This window comes from Polypterus senegalus, chromosome 14 (assembly GCF_016835505.1).
Source record: "Polypterus senegalus isolate Bchr_013 chromosome 14, ASM1683550v1, whole genome shotgun sequence".
In the NCBI taxonomy this organism is placed as follows: domain Eukaryota; kingdom Metazoa; phylum Chordata; class Cladistia; order Polypteriformes; family Polypteridae; genus Polypterus; species Polypterus senegalus.
This window is the reverse complement of record NC_053167.1, coordinates 136,815,260-136,840,917: the sequence shown is the minus strand read 5'-3', so window position 1 is coordinate 136,840,917 and position 25,658 is coordinate 136,815,260. Positions and strand designations below refer to the sequence as shown.

General features: G+C 42.8%; 1 protein-coding gene across 1 annotated transcript in view; it reads left to right on the top strand.

The window, feature by feature from the left end:
* fam78bb (family with sequence similarity 78 member Bb) overlaps positions 1-25,449 on the top strand; it is a 61,095-nt gene extending 35,646 nt beyond the window's left edge. Inside the window, exon 2 of the mRNA XM_039735619.1 lies at positions 24,308-25,449. Within this exon, the coding sequence (XP_039591553.1) occupies positions 24,308-24,830 (523 nt within the window). The 3' untranslated portion in view covers positions 24,831-25,449. The remainder of the gene's footprint in view (positions 1-24,307) is intronic.
* Positions 25,450-25,658: the final 209 nt, after the last annotated feature.

The window sequence follows — 25,658 nt, the reverse complement described above, 5'->3', positions numbered from 1 at the left end:
GAATTTTTGCACGTGGCAGGACTCCGAGTTGTATTGGAAGTCTGATGTATGTTGGCTGAACAGGACCGGAGAAAGTCCAGTCCACTGCGGCGCTCCTGTGCTGCTGACCACAATGTCAGACCTGCAGTTCCCAAGACGCACATACTGAGGTCTGTCTGTAAGATAGTCCACGATCCATGGCACCAGGTATGAATCTACTCCCATCTCTGGGACATTCAACATTCACCTGGAGGAAGGAAGGAAGGATGGAGGGAAGGAAAACAGAAAAGGAAGAATTGTCGGTGCTTGTGATTTTGAATGAACTGTGGAGGTTTTTGAACTTGGGCCTGGTGTTTGTGAGATTGTGTTTGGGATGCTGCATTGCCCCCTACTGGTCACAGTTGACATATAAGACTGGACTAAGACAGACAAAGCCAAACACACACTCACCTAAAGGATTATTAGGACCACCACACTAATACGGTGTTTGACCCCCTTTCGCCTTCAGAACTGCCTTAATTCTACGTGGCACTGATTCAACAAGGTGCTGAAAGCATTCTTTAGAAATGTTGGCCCATATTGATAGGATAGCATCTTGCAGTTGATGAAGATTTGTGGGATGCACATCCAGGGCACGAAGCTCCCGTTCCACCACATCCCAAAGATGCTCTATTGGGTTGAGATCTGGTGACTGTGGGGGCCATTTTAGTACAGTGAACTCATTGTCATGTTCAAGAAACTAATTTGAAATGATTCGAGCTTTGTGACATGGTGCATTATCCTGCTGGAAGTAGCCATCAGAGGATGGGTACATGGTGGTCATGAAGGGATGGACATGGTCAGAAACAATGCTCAGGTAGCCCGTGGCATTTAAACGATGCCCAGTTGGCACTAAGGGGCCTAAAGTGTGCCAAGAAAACATCCCCCACACCATTACACCACCACCACCAGCCTGCACAGTGGTAACAAGGCATGATGGATCCATGTTCTCATTCTGTTTACTCCAAATTCTGACTCTACCATTTGAATGTCTCAACAGAAATCGAGACTCATCAGACCAGGCAACATTTTTCCAGTCTTCAACTGTCCAATTTTGGTGAGCTCGTGCAAATTGTAGCCTCTTTTTCCTATTTGTAGTGGAGATGAGTGGTACCCGGTGGGGTCTTCTGCTGTTGTAGCCCATCCGCCTCAAGGTTGTGCGTGTTGTGGCTTCACAAATGCTTTGCTGCATACCTCGGTTGTAACGAGTGGTTATTTCAGTCAAAGTTGCTCTTCTATCAGCTTGAATCAGTCGGCCCATTCATTCTCCTCTGACCTCTAGCATCAACAAGGCATTTTCGCCCACAGGACTGCCGCATACTGGATGTTTTTCCCTTTTCACACCATTCTTTGTAAACCCTAGAAATGGTTGTGCGTGAAAATCCCAGTAACTGAGCAGATTGTGAAATACTCAGACCGCCCGTCTGGCACCAACAACCATGCCACGCTCCAAATTGCTTAAATCACCTTTCTTTGCCATTCTGACATTCAGTTTGGAGTTCAGGAGATTGTCTTGACCAGGACCACACCCCTAAATGCATTGAAGCAACTGCCATGTGATTGGTTGATTAGATAATTGCATTAATGAGAAATTGAACAGGTGTTCCTAATAATCCTTTAGGTGAGTGCATAACATATAGGCTGGCTGTTTACTGCTATTTAGAGTTCTGCTTTACCTTGGCACAGGTAATCAGTTTTATGATGTGTGGAGTCGTTGATTTGGGTTCAAGAGGACGAATCTTCTTTCTCTTTTTTCCTTGGCCCCTGGTCTGTGGTGGCCCTTTGCCATGTCATCCACAATTCTTTCTCAGACCTTTTTGGACTGCTGGCACCCAGCTTTGTTCTAATTCTTCTTGTTATTATTATTAGTTTGGAAAGCAAGTGCGGGGGGGGGTGTTCAATCTGCTTTCTTAACAGGCCTGGTGGGCAATGCCCACTTTGTCCTACACAAATCCCACCTGGCTTTTCTTTTGGTCACCCCACAGCTGATCCTCCCATCTCCTTAATGTGACCCCCTACACTGTGAACAAGGAAGCTAATTTTACCATCTGAGCTGCCAGCAGCTGAAGGGAGTAATTGAAGAAAAGGCTTCCGTGAAACACGAGTGCGGCGGACGAGAGAAACGGGATAATGAGAGGGTTGGACTCTGCGAGACGCATACAAGAGTGACTTGACATGTCGGAGAAGAGAAATGAGCGCATGGAGCGCAGCAACGGGCCTGCAATCTGAGCAGGTGCCAGGGACCAGCTAGAAAATGAGAGAGAAAAAAAAAAAAAGCAAATTTGGATGTGAAGGAGTTACGTTGTGAACACTGAAACAGACAGAGGAGTGGTGGTCTTGACCTGAAAATGAGAGAGAGAGAGCGCACACAAGTCCTGCTGCCCACTTTCTCTCGGGTCTGCCTTGCTGTCCCATCTGGAATCTGGAGTGTTGGGTTTCGCTAAGCGGTACATCTGTTAGTTTGAAAACTGGGGACCCCCACCAACCGACGTAAAGGCCACACTGCAATTACAAGCAACTACACTTCCTCAGCACAGCAGTAACGAGACCAATGAGGTGAGCACCTAGTTATTAAATCTAAAACAGCGACACGCGCCTTTTAGGATTCTTCCCAAATGGTAACATCCACATAGTTATTAGATGCGCCCGCTGTTTTGGATTTACACTTTCATTGTCTCTGGAGAGTTCGCCGGCAGGGCCCTTGGGTTTCTCGAGTTCATTGATCTTTCGATTCGAAGTCAGAAATCCGCTCTCATTATCTCTGCGCTGTTGGAATAGAACAGCCTCTTCATCAGAGGGCCGAGGCCTTTTACATGCTGGTGAAATAAAACACTAGCCCGCTGCGGACCCTAAGTCAGTGTTTCTCAATCTCCCCCCCAACTATTTTTTCATATTAGTTTTTGTGGTGTGCCCTCCCCCAAAGTTTTTATGCACATTTTCAGATTATATTGAGATCCACTCAACAACACTACATTTTAAATTTGGGAATGCACTATTGGCAGAAATGCTCCAGTATGGATCAGACTCGGGCATCACGGATACTTTTTAATCATCAAAATATACAGCTACACATGTGACACAGTTAAAATTAAAATCCATGTGATCAAATATATGTGAAATTCAAACATTTCTTTGGTTTTCATTAAATTTTAATAATTCTGCATTTTAAAGTATTCTATTCTATAATAAAAAATTAAATTACAAATATTATAAATCACCCTGCAGTGGGCTGGCACCCTGCCTGGGGTTTGTTTCCTGCCTTGCACCCTGTGTTGGCTCCTGCAGACCCCCGTGACCCCGTAGTTAGGATATAGTAGGTTGGATAATGGATGGATGGATTCTATAATAAAAATTAAATTACAAATATTATAAATCACCCTGCGGTGGGTTGGCACCCTGGCCGGGGTTTGTTTCCTGCCTTGCGCCCTGTGTTGGCTGGGATTGGCTCCAGCAGACCCTGTAGGTAGAATATGGCGAAGGTGGTAGGGAATGACAACGGCGCCCGTATACATGTGCCTCAAGGCCGCCCTGCTGGCTACTGCAGAGAGTTGATTCTACAATAGAACAAAATAAAAATAAAAAGAGGAATAAACTTGGAGGTCAATCATCACCGCGAAAGCAGATAGTAGAGGTCACGTAGTATGTGTGTACCAAATTTCAGGTCAAACGGTTTGCGAGCTACAGGTGATTTGTAATCCTGGACAGACAAACGGACAGCCACGGTAGCGTATTATATAGGAAGACTAGCAAAATACCCGCGCTTCGCAGCGGCGAAGTACTGCCTTAAAATTTTTATTAAGAAGAAAAATTAACCTTTTTAAACTGAGGGAAAATATCCCAATAATTATTTGTTAAGGATCTCTTTGTATACCACGTTGTCAGTTCGGCCCTCCGGTTGTAATATGACCAAGCTGTGCACTGAGCTTACTCTTGAGCATGTAACGTACAGTCGGCCATGTGAACAGTAATCTTGTCTCAAATCTCACAGCTTGGATTGCTGCTGTCATAATCGGTTTGAGTTTCATGGTTTGTTTCAATTACGACAGTATTTGCAGGACTTGTTGTGTTGAAGTGACATTCGGCATCTGTCAAGCGTTGTAAGTATACAACCTGTTTCATCGATAAAATCACATCCAGCTTTTGAGAGTTTAAACATTCATAAACATCAAAGTGTCCACTACTGAAATCGTCACCTGTGAGTCTAAGATGTTTAAGAGGCATTGGCGGTTGTCGAAAGGTGTAAAATATTTGGTCATTTCTGTACACTTGAAAGCGACAACCAAACAATTCAGCAGCAGCCATCAACTCACATGCAGATCCATAGGTGAAGGACTTAAGCATTTCACTCTTCTAGTGCTCCTGTGTAGTCTAATTATCTCCTGTACCGTCATCAGTCCACACCTTGAACCTGTCAGTCATTCAATACATAAGACACAATGTTCCTCCGGATATCAAGAGTGAGCCTGATATGGCCGTGCAATATGTAACACAGAGAATGGAAAAGGCAGGTGCCATCTCTGGGCATGGAAACCACTCGGTAAGTGACAGTTCTTTGATCGATGGTGATCACCTCGATAGACATGTTAATGGGGGTACGGTTGGAATGATAAAGGAAATGGGTACCTGAACAATGTAAAGTAAGTCTAAAATACCTACACAATAACTATAATCGTAATAAATGAACAATAAAACAGCGGAGAAGCCATGGATTAAATAAAAAGGCTGCAGTTATCAGCAGAGAGACGTGAATCCCGTGGCGAAGCAAGGAAGGGAATGTAGAGACGGGAGCGACGAACGGCCTCATGTAGGCAGGCAGCCAACAACGTGGGAGGAGTGGGGATGGGGGACCCAACGCCGCCTCACACGGTGACCAAGCTGCAGGCTATGGACATATATATGTACGTAAGTAGGATTCAGTTAGCGTTGGGAACCCGCGTACCAAATTTCTTGAAGATGGGCCCATTTTTAACAAAGACCGTTGGAAAGTTCAATATGGCGTCCGACAGTGGCGTCATACCATCAAAATAAGTACGTACATCGGTTTCGGTTAGCGCAGGGAAGCCGCCTACCAAATTTCGTGAAGATGGGTTCATAAATAAGAAAGTTTAACATGGCGGACGTTGTCGACCGTTATGACCGTTATGCGTAAAATTTCGAAATGAAACCTGCCCAAATCAGTCAGTCAGTCAGTCAGTCAAGGAGGGCTTTGCCTTTTATTAATATAGATACTCGTAAGAATGTTATCACTTTTTATTTCTAAAAACAATAACTAACATATTAGTGATAACAGAAGTTACATATAACGGTATGAGAGAAGGATGAGTTGTAACTTGAATTCTGATGTTTGCTTACGGGCAGACAGGCCTATCGATACACGAGTCGAGATGAGTCTGGAAATGACAAGTGACGCCACTAATTGTAGCAGCCCCTGATTTAATGGAATCGACACGCAGAGAGTCGCAGACCGTTGCCTTTATCGTTATTCACGTCTCAAACTTCCATCCATCCATTTTCTAACCCGCTGAATCCGAATACAGGGTCACGGGGGTCTGCTGGAGCCAATCCCAGCCAACACAGGGCACAAGGCAGGAACCAATCCTGGGCAGGGTGCCAACCCACCGCAGGACACACACAAACACACCCACACACCAAGCACACACTAGGGCCAATTTAGAATTGCCAATCCACCTAACCTGCATGTCTTCGGATTGTGGGAGGAAACCGGAACGCCCGGAGGAAACCCACGCAGACACGGGGAGAACATGCAAACTCCACGCAGGGAGGACCCGGGAAGCGAACCCGGGTCTCCTAACTGCGAGACAGCAGCGCTACCACTGCGCCACCGTGCCGCCCCGTCTCAAACTTGACATTCTTTATTAACGTTATTATACTGTCACAAGTACCATGAAAATTATAAAGAAAAATATAAACATCCATTTTTAACATTTTACAAAGAAACAGAATAAATGAATCAAATACATACCACACTCCATTTACCAAGGGCTGCAACAATTTTAAAGATCAGCATTCGCCTTCCGTTATTTCCTTACAGTTTCTCCATACTTCTGGTATTCTAAGCCATTATGTACCCTACGTGCTGAATGATTTTGCGGCCGTTTACACAAATATACCACAGAGCCGATAGTCGACATACTCGGTGTGATTTTTCTACCATAAACAGTTGCAATAAGCGAGTTTGTTTCAATAAATAACTTCGACTTCCATTTTTTTTGCACCCCACCAGGTTAAGATACACTGCTTTCTTCAACTGGTGGCTCTCCTGCTGCTCCCATCCAGGCTCTGCACCAGGGGAGTCGATAGAGTGAAAGGCACTATTAGATAGATAGATAGATAGAAAGGCACTATATAATACATACAGATAGATAGATATATAGTGCCTTTCATATTATCTATCTATCTATCTAATAGATAGATAGATAGAAAGGTACTATATAATACATACAGATAAATAGATAGATAATATGAAAGGCACTATATAATAGATAGATAGAAAGGTACTATATAATACATACAGATAAATAGATAGATAATATGAAAGGCACTATATAATAGATAGAAAGGCACTATATAATACTTACAGATAGATAGATAGATAATATGAAAGGCACTATATAATAGATAGATAGATAGAAAGGCACTATACTGTATAATAGATAGATAGATACTTTATTAATCCCAAGGGGAAATTCATACACTCCAGCAGCAGCTTACTGATAAAAAACAATATTAAATTAAAGAGTGATAACAATGCAGGTATAACAGACAATAACTTTGTATAATGTTAACGTTTACCCACCCGGGTGGAATTGAAGAGTCGCATAGTGTGGGGTCTCCTCAGTCTGTCAGTGGAGCAGGATGGTGACAGCAGTCTGTCGCTGAAGCTGCTCCTCTGTCTGGAGATGATCCTGTTCAGTGGATGCAGTGGATTCTCCATGATCGACAGGAGTCTGCTCAGCGCCCGTCGCTCTGCCATGGATGTCAAACTGTCCAGCTCCGTGCCTACAATAGAACCTTCCTCACCTGTTTGCCCAGGCGTGAGGTGTCCTTCATCTTTATGCTGCCTCCCCAGCACACCACCACGTAGAAGAGGGCGCTCACTACAACCGTCTGGTAGAACATCTGCAGCATCTTATTGCAGATGTTGAAGGACATATATACACTGTGTGCACAAGTAGGCAAGTGAGTATTTTGACCATATCATCATTTTAATGCGTATATTCCAACTCCAAGCTGTATTAACTTGAATGCTTATTGGATTTCAGCACGTCAGGTGATGTGTATTTGTGTAATGAGGGAGGGTGTGGCCTAAGGAGATCAACACCCTATATCAAGGTGTGCAGAATTATTAGGCAGCTAGTTTTCCTCGGGCAAAATGGGCCAAAAAAGAGATTTAACTGACTCTGAAAAGTCAAAAATTGTAAAAAGTCTTTCAGAGGGATGCAGCACTTTTGGAATTGCTAAGATATTGGTGTGTGATCACAGAACCATCAAACATTTTGTTGCAAATAGTCAACAGGGTCGCAAGAAACGTGTTGAGAACAAAAGACGCAAATTAGCTGCCAAAGATTTGAGAAGAATCAAACGTGAAGCTACCAGGAACCCATTATCCTCCAGTACTTTCATATTCCAGAGCTGCAACCTACCTGGAGTGCCCAGAAGTACAAGGTGTTCAGTGCTCAAAGACATGGCCAAGGTAAGGAGGGCTGAAACCCAACCACCACTGAACAAGAAACATAAGTTGAAACGTCAAAACTGGGCCAAGAAATATCTGAAGACAGATTTTTTGCAAAGGTTTTATGGACCGATGAGATGAGAGTGACTCTTGATGGACCAGATGGATGGACCTGTGGATCAGTAATGGGCACAGAGCTCCACTCCAATAGAAGGTGGGGTACTGGTATGAGCTGGTATTTTTAAAGATGAGCTAGTTGGACCTTTTTGCATTGAAGATGAACTCAAAATCAACTCCCAAACCTACTGCCAGTTTTTCGAAGACACTTTCTTCAAACAGTGATACAGGAAAAAGACCATGATTTTTATGCAGGCCAATGCTCCATCACTTGCATCGAAGTTCTCCACTGCGTGGCCAGCCAGTAAAGGCCTTAAAGATGAAGGAATAATGACATGGCCCCCCTTCCTCATCTGACCTAAACCCTATCGAGAACTTGTGGGCACTTCTTAAACGCTAGATTTACGGGGGAGAAAAACAATACACCTCTCTGAAGAGTGTCTGGGAGGCTGTAGTCACTGCTCCACAAAAAGCTGATCGTCAACAGATCAAGAAACTGACAGACTCCATGAATGGAAAGGCTTATGACTGTTATTGGAAAGAAGGGTGGCTATATTGGTCATTGATTGATTGATTGATTGATTTTTTTAAATGTCAGAGATGTTTATTTGTAAATTTTGAGGTGTTTGTTTATTATTCTCACTATAACAGATGAAAATAAACAAGTGAGATGGGAAAATTTTCATTTTTCCTTTAGTTGCATAATAAATCTGCACACTAATAGTTGCCTAATAATTGTGCGCACATATGTATTCCCCTGATGATGTTCACACTCACATTTCCGTTGTGAAACATTCAGGTTTCAGGTTTATTAACATTTTGGGTTGACTGATAGCACTGTGTTTGTTCCATATTAAAATTAATCCTCAAAAATACAACTTGCCTAATAATTGTGCACACAGTGTAGGTAGACGCCGCATGACCAGCAGCATTGTACGTCAACATCGCTGCCATATTGCGAGTGGCACTGCTGTGGAGTGAAGTAATGGATAAAGGTGCCTCATACATGTGCTGCTTGAGATTGCGCAAACCGCTGTACGCTCCAAACCAGATCCCGGGGGATTACATTTCATAGGTAAGGCTGAAGAATTGCTTTGGTTATATTTGGCCTTTAGAAAATCCCGTTTTATAATCTTAAATTTAGCTACGACAGGCTAAGCTAGCAAAGCTATGCATTTATGTGCTCAAGTGAGCCTCCAAACAATGTTTGCTTATGACTATTTGTTTACCATGGTGCCTTGTTGTGACCAGTCACAGCTATCTTGTGTTACCACGGTGATTGCATTGTCTCTCTATTATAAAAACAAAATCCTGGAAAGGAAAAGCAGGGCAACGAGACGTGATCTTCTCGGAAGACACTTAAAAGACCCGCGAGACGCAAACAACATCAAATAAGAGAGCACAGCCAGCAAAACACTCAGTCGTGTAAAGGCACATACAGTTGGGTCCATAAATATTAGGACAGAGACAACGTTTTTCTAATTTTGGTTCTGTACATCACCACAATGAATTTGAAATGAAACAACTCGGATGCAGTTGAAGTGCAGACTTTCAGCTTTATTTCAGTGGTTGAACAAAACAATTGCATAAAAATGTGAGGCAACTAAAGTATTTTTTGAACACAATCCCTTCATTTCAGGGGCTCCAAAGTAACTGGACAATTGACTCAAAGACTATTTCATGGGCAGGTGTGTTCAAGTCTGTCGTTATGTCTTATCGATTAAGCAGATAAAAGGCCTGAAGTTGATTTGAGGTGTGCTGCTTGCATGTGGAAGATTTTGCTGTGCGGTCAAAGGAGCTCTCCATGCAGGTGATAGAAGCCATCCTTAACCTGTGAAAACAGAAAAAAACATCTGAGAAATTGCTACAATATCACGAGTGGTAAAATCTACAGTTTGGTACATCCTGAGAAAGAAAGAGAGCACTGGTGAACTCGGCAACACGAAAAGACTTGGACGTCCACGATCACAGAATCATTTCCATGGTGAAGAGAAACCCCTTCACAACAGCCCGCCAAGTTAACAACACTCTCCAGGGCTTGGTCGGCGTATCGATATCCAAGTCTACCATAAAGAGAAGACTGCATGAACGTAAATCCAGAGGGTGCACTGCAAGGTGTGAGCCACTCATAAGCCTCAAGAATAGAAAGGCTAGATTGGACTTTGCTAAAGAACATCTAAAAAAGCCAGCACAGTTCTGGAAAAACATTCTTTGGACAGATGAAACCAAGATCAACCTCTACCAGAATGATGGCAAGAAAAACGGATGGAGAAGGCGTGGAACAGCTCATTATCCAAAGCATAGCACATCATCTGTAAAACACGGTGGAGTCAGGCAGTGTGATGGCTTGGGCGTGCATGGCTGCCAGTGGCACTGGGACACTCGTGTTTATTGATGATGTGACACAGGACAGAAGCAGCTGAATGAATTCTGAGGTGTTCAGAGACGTACTGTCTGCTCAAATCCAGCTGAATGCAGTCACATTGATTCATGATACAGATGGACAATGACCCAAAACATACAGCCAAAGCAACCCAGGAGTTTATTAATGCAAAGAAGTGGAAAATTCTTGAATGGCCAAGTCAGTCACCTGATCGTAACCCAACTGAGCAGGCATTTCACTTGTTGAAGACTAAACTTCGGACAGAAAGGCCCACAAACAAACAGCAACTGAAAGTAAAGGCCTGGCAGAGCATTAAAAAGGAGGAAACCCAGCGTCTGGTGATGTCCAGGAGTTCAAGACTTCAGGCTGGCATTGCCAGCAAAGGGTTTTCAACCAAGTATTAGAAATGAACATTATATTTCCAGTTATTTAATTTGTCCAATTACTTTGGAGCCCCTGAAATGAAGGGATTGTGTTAAAAAAATGTTTTAGTTGCCTCACATTTTTATGCAATCGTTTTGTTCACCCACTGAATTAAAGCTGAAAGTCTGCACTTCAACTGCATCGGAGTTGTTTCATTTAAAATTCATTGTGGTGATGTACAGAACCAAAATTAGAAAAACGTTGTCTCTGTCCATTTTTATTATGTCCTTTTTTTTTTTTTTTCTCTGCGCCTCAAATCCGTACATTCTGATGGTGTTGTGAACATGCAAAAAAAAAAAAAATGATAGCACAGAAGATGGTATGTGAGACTTTTAAAATGTATCATGTCATTACTTTGGGGAAACTGCGATGCATGGAACCGTCCAGTGCAATATCAACCTTTGCCATCTACAGAAGTTCTCAGACATCTCCTCCATCGTGGGTTGTGTTGATAATGAAGCCAAGTCAGAGGCTTGGTATTGGGGTGAAAGGAGAACCACCTGCAGCTCAGCATCAACAAGACAAAAGAGCTGGTGTGTCAAGGAGCCCCCTGAGACCACTCGTCATCCAGCGGAAGGAAGGCGGAGGTGGTGCAGAGCTACAAGTACCTGGGGGGTCCATATGAACGGCAAACTGGACTGGTCTAACAACACAATGGCGCTGTACAAGAAGAAGGACCAGGTCAGGCCGGACTTCCTGAAGCTAGCTGCTGGAAATGTTTGCTCAGTCAATAGTAGCCCGTGTGGTGTTCTACACTGTGATCTCCAGAGGATGAAATTTGAGTCCAGCTGATGAAAAAACATCTGAACAAACTATCACAAGAACTGACCCTGGACTCTCTGGTGGCTGTGGTGGTGGCAAAATCCGGTGCCATCATGAACAATTCTGCCCATCCCCTCTAGGGGGTGCTTTCTTGGTTGTACATTTACCCTCTGGTTCATTTACTCTCAGTGTAACTAGAAACTTGAAATGAGGGTCTTCTCTGCCTGCTGCCATTTTGATCAGTTCAACGTGTCCTCACAACATCCCATTCTTCGGTCCAGTTGGAAACCATAGGGACAGGGCTGGTGCCACCATTAAGGTGAATTAGGCATTTGCCTAAGAAGAAAATCAATTGGGGGGCAGGGGCACGGGGAAAGGGGAGACCAGGGAGGACCGAGGGACCCACCCACATGGGTTAGCTACCAGTCCCGCCTCCACATGGGTTAGCTATCGAACTGTCAGTTGGCACACTGATAAGCTTGGCAGAGAGCGCAAAGTAACCTAACTCTGGCATTGCATAGGGAGACAGGGAAGACATCATCTACTGCAGTTGTTTTAGTGTCATATTGATTGTATTTTATATTTTTATTCTATTATCTTATAATGTGTATTGTGGTATATATTTTTACTGTATTATCTTATAATGTGTATTGTAGTATATATTTTATTTCACTGTCTTATGTGTATTGTAGTATACTGTATATTTTTTATTCTATTATCTTATAATGTGTATTGTGATATATATTTTTATTCCATTGTCTTATAATTTGTATTGTAGTATATCCATCCAACCATCCATTATCCAACCCGCTATATCCTAACTACGGGGTCACGGGGGGTCTGCTGGAGCCAATCCAAGCCAACACAGGGCGCAAGGTAGGAAACAAACCCCGGGCAGGGCGCCAGCCCACTGCAGGGCACACACACACACTAGGGACAATTTAGGATCACCAATGCACCTAACCTGCATGTCTTTGGACTGTGGGAGGAAACTCACACAGACACGGGGAGAACATGCAAACTCCACGCAGGGAGGACCCGGGAGGCGAACCCACAGGTCTAACTGCGAGGCAGCAGCGCTACCCAGTGCACCACCATGCCGCCAATTGTAGTATATATTTTTATTCTATTGTTTTATAATTTGTATTGTAGTATATATTTTTATTCTATTGTTTTATAATGTGTATTGTAGTATATATTTTTATTGTTGTTTTATAATGTGTATTGTAGTACAGACATATATTTTTATTATATTATCTTATAATGTGTATTGTAGTATATATTTTTATTCTATTATTTTATATTGTACTTTGAGTTGGTGTCTGTGTTTTCTGTATTTTTGCTTCAGTATGCACTTGAATTTCCCCATGGGAATTAATAAAGTACACCTAATCTAATCTAAGAGTGGCACAGTGGCGCAGTGGTAGAGCTGCTGCCTCAAAGGGTTCACATCTCGGGTCTTACCTGTGTAGAGTGTACATGCCAGCCACCCCACCCACCATGTCCGAGTTGGTTTCCTCCCACAGTCCATAGACATGTAGGTTAGGTGGACTGGCGATGCTAAATTGGCCATAGTGGTTGGTGTGTGTGTGCCCACCCTGCAATGGACTGGCACCCTGTGCAGGGTTTGTTGCTGCTTTGTGCCCTATGCTGGCTGGGATGGGCTCCAGCACCCCTGGGTGTCCCTGTTCAAGACTATGCAGGTTGGACAATGACTAATCAACTCGACTCTGTCAATTTTATTGTCAAATTTCAGCCCCGTTTTTAAAATTTTTCCAGGCTGGCAAACAGAAGTCTGCACTTTCACGTTAGTATGAACCCGTCTGTCTGAGGAGATTTCAGCTTAAAGCTGTTCCTGCTTCCATGTAAATGGAAGTTTGGTGATGGGGTCCAAAATGTGCTGTCAGGTTAAGTTCAGACTGTGATTGTACGATTGTAAGAGCCATGTGCTAGTTATTTAAGGTATGTTAAATGTTTAACTCTACTGTATATATTAGTGCGTAGTCTAAGGGAGGTTCTTACAGCCCCTACAAGCTGAACTGAACTGGTGTCATCTAACCACTTCTAGCCCCTCTGACTACAGGTTAGTCTCAGTTACTGACCTACTGACATGCCTAATAGTATGAAAGCCAACGCGCTCAATTGAAGGTGCAGTGCCGTACATTTAGAACGTATGAAGGCGAAGGAAAGCATCTTTAAGTACAGAAACAACTGAAGTTTGGAAAGAAAAGCTAAGTTTAGAGAAGAGACCATTTTTCCACTTATCTTTTGCCTTTTATTCTACGTGTGTAACGAACTTTTTCGTTATTCTTGTGGACTGTTTGCTTTGAATTTCCACTAAATCTTTTAAAACAAACTTTGGCACTGAGAGATTTATTTCGGTACGCGTCGCTCAATCCCGTCTTACTCTCCAGCAGCTACAACGACATTGAAAATGTCGAGAAAAGCTCATTTTGGCAAAGTGTCTGTTTGTGCGATTGTGGAAAATCAGTTATCACGACTTGAAATGAAAATGTTTGCCGTAAAACGATGTTTTTTTCTTTCTTTTTTTTTTTTTTTGCAATGACTACATCCTAGCAACGTTTAGAACGAGCAGCTGCTGAGATATCCACCAGCGTACAACGATAAGGTCCAAAAAAAAAATAAATTGACCGACCTTCTTCAAACAAGTTGCACCACAGACTCCATGCCTCTCGTTTTTTTGGTCCAGTTTGGTTTCTGTACTTATTTCTAATTCCGTCAAGAACGATTTGATCCGTGTCCAACAATAATAACTGTTTAATCTCACCAGGGATTGTGGAATCTGCTCCATTTAGTCATGTAAGGAGGCCTTTGAGGAGTTTTTGAGATACTTCATTTACTGGCAGTCGGGTTACGTACGAGACAGGGACTGTAGGTTGAATTTGTAAGTCGGAACAGGTCCATTATTTTAACTAATGCTATTGTTGACCGACTGTAACCAAGTGCTCTGCTAATGAATGATGGAGTTTCACTTCTCTCTGAGCTTTTTATTATTTAACTTTATTTTCCATGGTGAAGGTTTTTCTCTTCTTTACTGTGTCACCAGCACTTGCATCAGATTTGTGTTTCACATTCATTCTTAAAAGGTGAAGACAAAAGGTTAAGATGAGCTCTTCTGCACAGCACTGTCCACGCTATCACAGCAGGAAGGCACCCGTCGTCAATACGTCTGATGTACTGACAAAAGACAACTTCCCGCTATGTGAGCAACAGTACAAGAAGGCTTGCTACTGAGAATGAATGGGGGCATCGGGGGGCCGTTCATCACCCGCCCACCACACAGTCATCTCCACTACAGTATGCTGCCTGCAGTGTCCGCCCACCGTGAACGAACAGTGTGTGGCTAAAAGCAGGTAGTGAACTGCCCACCACCGCCCCCATTCAACAGGCAGCCACCCAATGCACACTACAATGCTACCCCTCGCCGCCACATTCACCCTCAATGGCCTCCGTTCAGCCACAACCGGGTCACCGCTTGCACCTTCACCAGCCGCCCACTGAGAACGAACAGGGCAGCCGTGTGTGTGTGGTCGGGCAGTGAAACACCCCCCTCCACTCCATCCAGCCTGCGTCCAGTCAGGAGCAGTTGCTGCAGCGGTGTAGTGGGCGAGCAGCGAACCACCTCATGAAGCCTCCGTCCTGCACACGAGCGATAGCTGTGGCCCCGGTGACTATCGACCCTCCGGGAGCCACCTGAGGGACACTACACTGCACAAGCAGCGAAATCGCCCCCCTCCAGCCTCCGTCCAGCCACCACTTGCAGCGTCCCCAAGCCGAAGATGATGCAGCAGCAGTTACTGAGGCGCAAGCGTTGCAGCTGCGGCCCCGTTCATATGTCGTAGGTCGAATGTCTGTAATTTGGGGACTACCTGTATTTGAATGTACTGTACACATGCAGTGTGCACACACAGGGAAGCTCACACTTACTTCATTTAATCCAATATGCTTAGTTTCAAATGAACTATTATTTAAATTGTTCAGTTGATTCCATTTCCTTGTTATTTAAGTCCACATCTACTGTATTTGTGTACATAATAAAGATTATGTAAGCTAATGTACTTGATTGTATACAGGTAAAATTCCGTTACAACAAACTGCCAGACACCTAAAAAATATTTCGTTGTAACGAGATTCTGTATTCGTCACTATAGTGCTTTCTTTAACTTGTGCCCAGGTGTCAATCATTTCAATATCTTCTTTCGCGTTAAGTTTAATCTCCTCCTGCCTACAAGTTATGCTGACGAGAATTTTTCTTAGCATTTCCTTGCGATGATACACTTTTAGGGTGCGGATGATGCCCAAATCCAATGGCTGAAGCACTGTCGTGCAATTGGGTGGGAGGAATTCAACGCAAACATTATCTGAATGTGGAAGCATGTTGTGGGCAGCACAGTTATCAATCAGGAGCCGAATCATCCTTTTCTTCTTCTTCATATTATGAGGTTTCTAAAATCTTTTGGATCCCCCCTTCCCCTCCCCCACTCCTTACCCAATGGGAATGTCATGCTGAAGTGCGTCCCGAAGCGCGATTGCAGCGTCTGTGTAAGACTGTTTGTCCGTTGCCAGGACAAGGTCACAGCGGTGCAGTGAGGCGCCACAGAGGCGAATCCTTAAAGATCGTGGGCGCGTTATAAGTCCCTGTCTTACACCCCAAAACACGAGGCTGACTCTCCGTAATTTAGCCAAACCAGCTTTAATTAGCTTGAAACAGGAACACGGCAGTTATTTATTGCAGCGGGATCTGCCACTCTGCTATACACAGACACAGCGGTCAGACAGGGATGTGGCCAGGTTAGTGGCCAAGTAATAGTGTGCCCTGCATTTACAATGTTCCTGGCATCTCCCATCTTTTCTGTTTGCTTCGGTGAAGAGTCGCAGCAGAGGTGTGAGCCTGCTGTTGCCCTGGCAACATATAAACAGTCTTCCATAGACGCGGAGATTGCACTTTGGCGTGTTGTCCAGTTGACGGAGGTCCCAAGAGAATTTTGAAACCTCACATTTTCTTGAATGAGTGCCGCATTAATAGGAATGTTTCTTGAACGAGCATCACTGAACCACATCAAAATGGCTTTATCGACATCTTCAAATACAGCAGTTTGCATACATTTGCAACCCGAGATTTTTCTTCTTTTTTTTTTTTGCTCGGTCTTTCAAGAAAGTTGACCGTGTCGATGGCAAAGTTCCAAATTCACTGGCAACGTCTTTTTTCTTTTTGCCACAATCGAGAGCTGCAAAAATGTAAAGTTTTTTTTTTTTTTTCCTCTAATATGAACTGTTATCGTTTTTCCGTGGCTGCCGTTTCTATAGGAGGGTGACAATGAGTTAAATTCCAATGGATGTTTTTCAAATGTTTACGAGCAATAAGCTAAAGGTATCACTGAAAACCACCAAAACAGCAAAAATACAGTATGAGCAAAGTTCGAAGAAAGAGAATTTTTTTTTTTTTTTTTACAATGTTTCTGTTCAGGAATCATTGTGCACAACTGAGCTGTGACCACAGAACTAACTGCTCTGTGGATGATGCATTCAGGCATTTCACGGTCACTTCGTTGTAATGAAAGGATCAACTGAATGTATTTTGTAGTAATGAGATTTCTATAGACTTGTGTCATATGGGACAACTGTTGGAACCATAAAAATACTTCGTTATAATGAAAATTTTGTTGTAAAGATATTTGATGTACTGGAATTTTACCTGTATTATTATAAATTATACAGTTGATCATATTGTATTGTAAAGTCTTCCATTGAGTGATCTTCCAAGGTATCACTAAAGTGTAATTTATATGGAAGTCCTGGATGGACCATTCTATACTGATATTTTTTTTAATACAGTGGTGTGAAAAACTATTTGCCCCTTCCTGATTTCTTATTCTTTTGCATGTTTGTCACACAAAATGTTTCTGATCATCAAACACATTTAACCATTAGTCAAATATAACACAAGTAAACACAAAATGCAGTTTTTAAATGATGGTTTTTATTATTTAGGGAGAAAAAAATCCAAACCTACATGGCCCTGTGTGAAAAAGTAATTGCCCCCTGAAGCTAATAACTGGTTGGGCCACCCTTAGCAGCAATAACTGCAATCAAGCGTTTGCGATAACTTGCAATGAGTCTTTTACGGCGCTCTGGAGGAATTTTGGCCCACTCATCTTTACAGAATTGCTGTAATTCAGCTTTATTTGAGGGTTTTCTAGCATGAACTGCCTTTTTAAGGTCATGCCATAGCATCTCAATTGGATTCAGGTCAGGACTTTGACTAGGCCACTCCAAAGTCTTCTTTTTGTTTTTCTTCAGCCATTCAGAGGTGGATTTGCTGGTGTGTTTTGGGTCATTGTCCTGTTGCAGCACCCAAGATCGCTTCAGCTTGAGTTGACGAACAGATGGCGGACATTCTCCTTCAGGATTTTTGGTAGACAGTAGAATTCATGGTTCCATCTATCACAGCAAGCCTTCCAGGTCCTGAAGCAGCAAAACAACCCCAGATCATCACACTACCACCACCATATTTTACTGTTGGTATGATGTTCTTTTTCTGAAATGCTGTGTTCCTATTACGCCAGATGTAACGGACATTTGCCTTCCAAAAGTTCAACTTTTGTCTCATCAGTCCACAAGGTATTTTCCCAAAAGTCTTGGCAATCATTGAGATGTTTCTTAGCAAAATTGAGATGAGCCCTAATGTTCTTTTGCTTAACAGTGGTTTGCGTCTTGGAAATCTGCCATGCAGGCCGTTTTGCCCAGTCTCTTTCTTATGGTGGAGTCGTGAACACTGACCTTAATTGAGGCAAGTGAGGCCTGCAGTTCTTTAGACGTTGTCCTGGGGTCTTTTGTGACCTCTCGGATGAGTCGTCTCTGCGCTCTTGGGGTAATTTTGGTCGGCCGGCCACTCCTGGGAAGGTTCACCACTGTTCCATGTTTTTGCCATTTGTGGATAATGGCTCTCACTGTGGTTCGCTGGAGTCCCAAAGCTTTAGAAATGGCTTTATAACCTTTACCAGACTGATAGATCTCAATTACTTCTGTTCTCATTTGTTTCTGAATTTCTTTGGATCTTGGCATGATGTCTAGCTTTTGAGGTGCTTTTGGTCTACTTCTCTGTGTCAGGCAGCTCCTATTGAAGTGATTTCTTGATTGAAACAGGTGTGGCAGTAATCAGGAAATTGAACTCAGGTGTGATACACCACAGTTAGGTGATTTTTTTAACAAGGGGCAATTACTTTTTCACACAGGGCCATGTAGGTTTGGATTTTTTCTCCCTAAATAATAAAAACCATCATTTAAAAACTGCATTTTGTGTTTACTTGTGTTATATTTGACTAATGGCTAAATGTGTTTGATGATCAGAAACATTTTGTCTGACAAACATGCAAAAGAATAAGAAATCAGGAAGGGGGCAAATAGTTTTTCACACCACTGTATTATTAATAAAATGTTTGGATTACAGCAGCGTTTCTCAACCTTTAAGTATTTGCGATCCGAGTTTTCATAACAGTTTTAATCGCAACCCAAATGTTTTTATGAAAGGAGCCCACTAATACCAATTTGTCCTTTTTTAATTAATGATATATCATAGATGCATATTTTATTATACCTACTTAACTTTTTTCGACATTTATCTAACTCTATATTTATTTTTCTAGTATCAGAATGTAGTTTAAGTTAATTTGTTTTGGTTTCAATAGATGTATTTTTCATATTTTTGATTCTTATTTTCGTTTTTTTTCACATCTTCGCGCCCCCCTAGGGCGGCCCGCCCCACAGTTTGAGGACCACTGAATTAGTGTAACACAACATAAGTCGGGGTGTTCATTAAATTAGATAGATTAGATAAACTTTATTAATCCTAGGTGGAAATTCAAATGCATACAGCAGCAGAAACATAAAAAAGTAAGGATACAGACTCACCGGACAGATAATGCAGCCAATCAATCAATCAATCAATCAATCAGTAAATAAATAAAAATACAACCTGTGGACATCTGGGGGAAAGCCTTGGGGTGGGGGGTGGGGGTCCAGCACCCCAGACACCCAACACAAACAGACTCGGACACAAGTATAAAAGTAGAATGAGTTTTTTTTTTTTTGTGGGAAACTCTTCTTGGGCAAGCGTTTTCCACCACAGCCACAGTACAAAGCACAAAGGCACTCGATTCGCAGCACTCTTCAATTTTTTGTCTTCTTTTTTTTTTCTCTTCCTTGTAAGCTTTGTCCACCTCCTCCCATAACTGAGACAGGGGGCTCCTTTTATCTACCAGCCCAAAGTGATTCCAGTGTTCCGTACACGCGGCCTGAAAGCACTTCCGGGTGAGGCGGATGCCCCATGAAGTAGGGCTCCCCAGTCCCTGCAGCACCGCCTGGCGACATCCACAGAACCCAACAGGGCCAAGCTGACAAACTTCAAGTCCCATGATGCCCTGTGGGAATCCGTGGCACTGCTGCATCTAGTATTCCAGGGAGACAATGTCCTTTGCATACTGTCTCCCCCTGTCCTTCTATCTAGAGGGCATCCCGGCTAGGTAAGGACACCAGCTGTCCTTCACAAACCGTAAATAAATATGAAGTGAAATGCTTTACTTCATGAGGTAGAAGTACATAAAAAATAAGAATAGCAGTGTCAGATATTTCAAATGTTAAAATCCATCCATCCATCCATCCATCATCCAACCCTAACTACAGGGTCATGGGGGTCTGCTGGAGCCAATCCCAGCCAAAACAGGGCACAAGGCAGGAAGCAAACCCTGGGCCGTGCGCCAGCCCACCACAGGGCACACATACACACCCACACACCAAGCACACACTAGGGATAATTTAGAATCACCAATGCACCTAACCGGCATGTCTTTGGACTGTGGGAGGAAACCAAAGCAGACACGGGGAGAACATGCAAACTCCACGCAGGGAGGACCCGTGAAGTGAACCCAGGTCTCCTAACTGCGAGGGAAAAGCGCTACTACTGCGCCACCGTGCCACCCAAAATGTTAAAAATGTGCTTTAATTTCACTTGTATAATGTCTAAATATTCTCGGTTACAATAGCTATTTGTCATTTGTCACCCTCTGTCAGAGGTCCACAGAGGCCTATATATTTGTAGTAAATAGTCAGAAATCAAAAATAACATCATTTTCATAATCACTGAGCTTGAAATAGTCTAAAACGGTAACCCACATGCTTATGTTTAACATTTGTTATTTTGACCCTTCTGAGAGTGACCCTTAGAGGTACAGATCCACTGATATCAAACCAAATATGAAAAATAGGATCACATTTATGATCAATAATCTCAAAATAGCATAAAATGACACTCTACGAGCTTATATTACAGACCCTCCTTTATTCAAAGACTTGTGTGGAGACACAACTGTGAACTTTGACCTCACATATTCCATTAGAAGGTGAACCCCTGGGGTTGGTTGTACTGATCATTTTTTGGTGAAGACACCTATGGGTTTACTTTTTATCATAAAGATGTCATTTCCTACACTGGTCCTAAAAATGGCTTAAAAATTACTTCGTTTTTTTTTGGGTCTAGGGGGCCAAAAGTATGGAGTAGCCCCATAAAATCCAGCATAATTGTTTTAACTAGACATCAAAACGAGTCAAACGGTTTATTATATGTGGGTGTTTTTCTCATACTGGTGAGTCAGAGGGTGCCAGACATTTTACAATAACTGAAGCAATTTCAGAGCATTAAGAAGAAATTATTAGGCTTAAGAGATTTCGATCAGCTGTGGTCCCCAGTATTGATTTCTTGTCCTCAGTGTTTTGTCTTGTGGGGTCCAATGGTGACCCTCATTTCCCTTTCTGTACTCTTTCTTCTATAGACTTAACCAAAATGCCTCAAATCTCTTAATGGGTGGTCAGATACAGTACTTGAGTTCAGCACTTCCTCTCCCCACTTTCCATCTTTACCCCTATAACCTCATGCAATTAGAGACAGTGAAAGAACAGGCAGGAGTGATACTTGTGACTATGTATTATTACATATAAATATATTTTTTATTTTTAAATAAACTAGGGGGCTTTGCGCCCTGCTTGCTTCACTCGCCAGCCTCTGTGTTTGCGCTATGCACTAGTCTCTTTGCAGTTCTGCCGCTCGCGTATGGGGATGCGGATGTACAAGTTACTATTTTTCATTACAGAGAGTAATTAACCATATTAAAAAATAATAAAATGTAATAATTTGAATGTAAATTATGTTTCATGTTGCATTAGAGTTATTTGTTGCGTAATATGATTTCATTCTGTTTGGCTTTGAAACTAACACCCAAAAACTTTTTAAACTTACACTTTTACTGTAAAACTTCAGTAAAAACAATTTTTGAATAAAATTTTCGTCAATATCGCATTGAATTGTGATTCTGTATTTGGACTTTCATCATGACAACGTCACATGTACAGTAACTGCCAGTGATTGAATTTCATTTCTTTCTCTCTATTAAACACAATGACTTTTTCGAATATTTGTCTCTGTGATTTGTTGTCGTTGCAAAAGCTATTCTAACGGTTTACCATTTTAATATGAATGGCATATCAAAATCTCCTTTGTTGTGTAATGTTATCCCCTGAAGATGTACTACATTACCTTTCTTGGATACATCCTTCTTTCTACAGTAATTCGTGCAAAGGAAAACCAGATGGTGTTAATGGTTGTAGATATTCTTCGGGATATTGTAAGTTGATGTTTTCATCTTCCTCACCATCAAAACCACCTGTTTCAGCAGAGTCTATTGATATGCCTTGAAAACATCTCATAGCCAAAGTCTCGACTCACGGGACTTGGGGAAAAAAAAATCTTCCAAAAGTCTTGTCTCGTCGCCAGATTTTTTTATGATAATAGAGAGAGATGTATTTTTCTTTATCAAATGTATGTAATTTTAGCTGGTGCAATAACTTATCATTGCATTTTAGTCTTCCTCTTTAGCTTATCCTCTGCACAGGCCCAGGCAGCCAGCTTTCTTCAGGTTATCATCTGGTCTGCTTTTGTCAGGATGCCTCATGGGAGAGAGAGAGAGAGAGAATGGGCCTTTGCAAACCTCTCTGACAAACCCACAATTCCCTGGGCCATTTAGCAATGGAATAGCTGAGGTAGCATTCCAAACCCCACATACACCTGAAGTCATTTTGTTATTTTTTACGTCAATCCCAAATGGTTACCATTCTATGGTCAGATCTACTACTCCAGTTCAGCACTTTCTCTCCTCTCTTTCCTTCTTTACTCCTGTAACCACAGGCATTTAGACAGAGTGAAGGAACAGGCAGGTGAACACTTGAAACTGTGTATTATAGGGAATACATTTGATTAGAATTAGTGTCATACAAGCAAACAGATGTGGCTTTGTAGACCAGGACCATACAGTCTGACCATGCTAGATGTGTAATCTCATAATTACAGTCGATTCTGGTGAGCTCATCATCTGCACAGGCCCCGGTAGCCTGCTTTGTTCAGGTCATCATCTGGACTGTTTTTCTTCAGGATATACAACATGGCCGAGAAAGACAGAGAGAGAGCAGGCCTTTGCAAACCTGTCTGTTTATTGTCCCAGTGCATCTCCTGACACACACACACACACACACACACACACACACACACACACACACACACACACCTTCCTGGGATGTTCATTAATGGAATAGCTCAGGCCCAGTCCACCCCACCTTAAGTCGTTTTGTTTCTTGTCAGCATCCTTCAATCAATCAATCAATCAACATTTATTTATATAGCACATATTTATACAAAAAAAATGTAGCTCAAAGTGCTTTACAAAATGAATAGAAAAATAGAAGACACAATAAAAAATAAACATAAGTCAACATTAATTAACATAGAATAAGTAAGGTCCGATGGCCAGGGTGGACAGAAAAAAAAACTCCAAAGGCTGGAGAAAAAAAAAAATCTGTAGGGGTTCCAGACCATGAGACCGCCCAGTCCCCTCTGGGCAACCAACAAAGGAAATGCAAGTCATTAACCTCTTTAGCGTTAGTCCCGAGCATCACTCTGGCAACTTAATAGACATGTCTCACGTAAGCCTTAGACCTGAGGATTACTCGGGCTGTAAAAGTGTGAACAGTGTTAGTACCGAGTGTTGCTAGGGAAACAATAAAGAAGTGTTATATATACATATTGGAACGGCTGTGATGCCTGCATAAAGCACAGATGGGGAGAAAGCTTTCATGGGGCATTACCCCACCCCCCCCCGAATGGCAGAGGGCAGTCCCCCTAGCTTAGGACAGTGAAAGAAAAAAGCTTTTTAAAGGTGAAAGGCCAATGAGGAGACAAGGGGTGGAGCTTCAGCCAATGTAGCCACTCCTTTGTTGCTGTCCCTGAAGCCTATTGCTTTTTAAAACTAACTTATTGAAAGAAAATCGCTTTTAAAGGTGAAAAGCCAATGAGGAACAAGGGGCGGGGTTTGAACCACCATAGTCACTCCTCTCTGCCCGCCCCTGAAACTGACCACTTTTTATGAGTAACTCATTGAAAGAAAAACACTTTTTGCAGGAGAATAGCCAATGAGGAGACAAAGGGCGGAGCTTGAGCCACAATAGCCACTCCTTTGTGCCCGCCCCTGAAGCTAACTTCTTATTAAATTTAACTCATTGAAAGAAAAGTGCTTTTTAAAGGTGAAAGGCCAATGAGAAGACAAGGGGTGGAGCCTGAGACACCGTAGCCACTCCTCTGTGTCTGCCACCTCTTTAACAGAAAAGCACTTTCTGCATTCCTACAGGGTCACTTCAGCAACCTGCAACCTTTTCTTTTCACTCTTCAATTCTGCCATTATTGTGGGATGCCATGTAATGATGTTCTCTACAAACCGTGCTATATCAAACAAAGACTGCCCCCCGACAATGATGTAATTTATTTTGTTTGCTTTTCTTACTCATTGCAGGTCCAGCTGGGAGCTTCCAGAATTGCGGGAAGGCAGAGTGAAAGCCATCAGTGACTCGGACGGTGTCAGCTATCCTTGGTATGGTAACACAACCGAGACGGTGACTCTGGTGGGCCCCACCAACAAGATTTCCCGTTTTTCAGTCAGCATGAATGACAACTTCTATCCCAGCGTGACCTGGGCAGTGCCCGTCAGCGACAGCAATGTGCCAATGCTGACACGTATCAAACGGGACCAGAGTTTCACTACTTGGCTTGTGGCACTCAATGCCACCACCAAGGAAAAGATTGTGCTTCAAACCATTAAATGGAGGATGCGGGTGGACATTGAAGTAGACCCTTCACAGCCTCTGGGGCACAGAGCATGTCTAGTTGGTAGAGCACAGCAAGAGCAACCCCGGATCCTGACCAGGATGGAGCCAATCCCTTCCAATGCCCTCGTCAAGCCCAACGCCAATGATGCGCAAGTGTTGATGTGGAGGCCAAAAAGAGGCATCCCTCTCGTGGTCATCCCTGCCAAATAGCAGAGCCACAGTCCCACACGTTCACTTTCAAGTATTGTGGATATCAAAGAACCACAGGAAGACGATGTCTCTCCGTGCCTGCCTAGCTGTACCCTCCTGTGGGTATCCAAGAAATCTTGGTTAGCCAAGCAAGGACAAGGTGGATGGGTTTGGATGCTGATTCACATCAGTCCGTGGACTTGAAATAAGCAGCACTGGACTGGAATGGGCAGATGGAGGAGAAGTAAGCATGGAAAATTCATGTTGCTGGGCAACACACAACAAGGAAGGGACTGGTGTGAAGTTCGGGGGGGGATTGGGGCAAACCGGTTTGAAATGTAAGCTGAGATGAACGACCGCTTATGTGGGAATACTTAAAAGAAGGACACAGAGACAGATGCCTGAAACGGCTTTAGGAGATGCACCAGCCAAGAGTTCAGCTTGCTTGCCAATGACCACCGCGGGCTGCTGGATATGACCCTACTCAGGCTTTAACTCTTTCAGCGCCTATGCTTTTCTTCGTTTGTTTGTTTGTTTTTCTAAATTTTGTTTTGGTTTGGTCCAAGTGCCAAAGGTTTTGTGCTCAGTGGTCCCATTCATTTTGTGCTTAAAGAGGACACCATTTGTTACTTTAAAAAAAGAGTGCTTCCACATGAGTGGCGCAGATTATTCTGTTCATTCAGACTAACAAGGACGCCTAGCTGCTCCTAGCCCTCATGACTTTATTTTTTCATTTTTTATTTATGTATTTATTTTTTGGAGACCTAAAACTCTGTATTTTTAAGTGGGCTAAGGTCACGTAAAACACTATGCAGTCTTTCAGAAAACTTTATAGGCAAGGAAAAAACA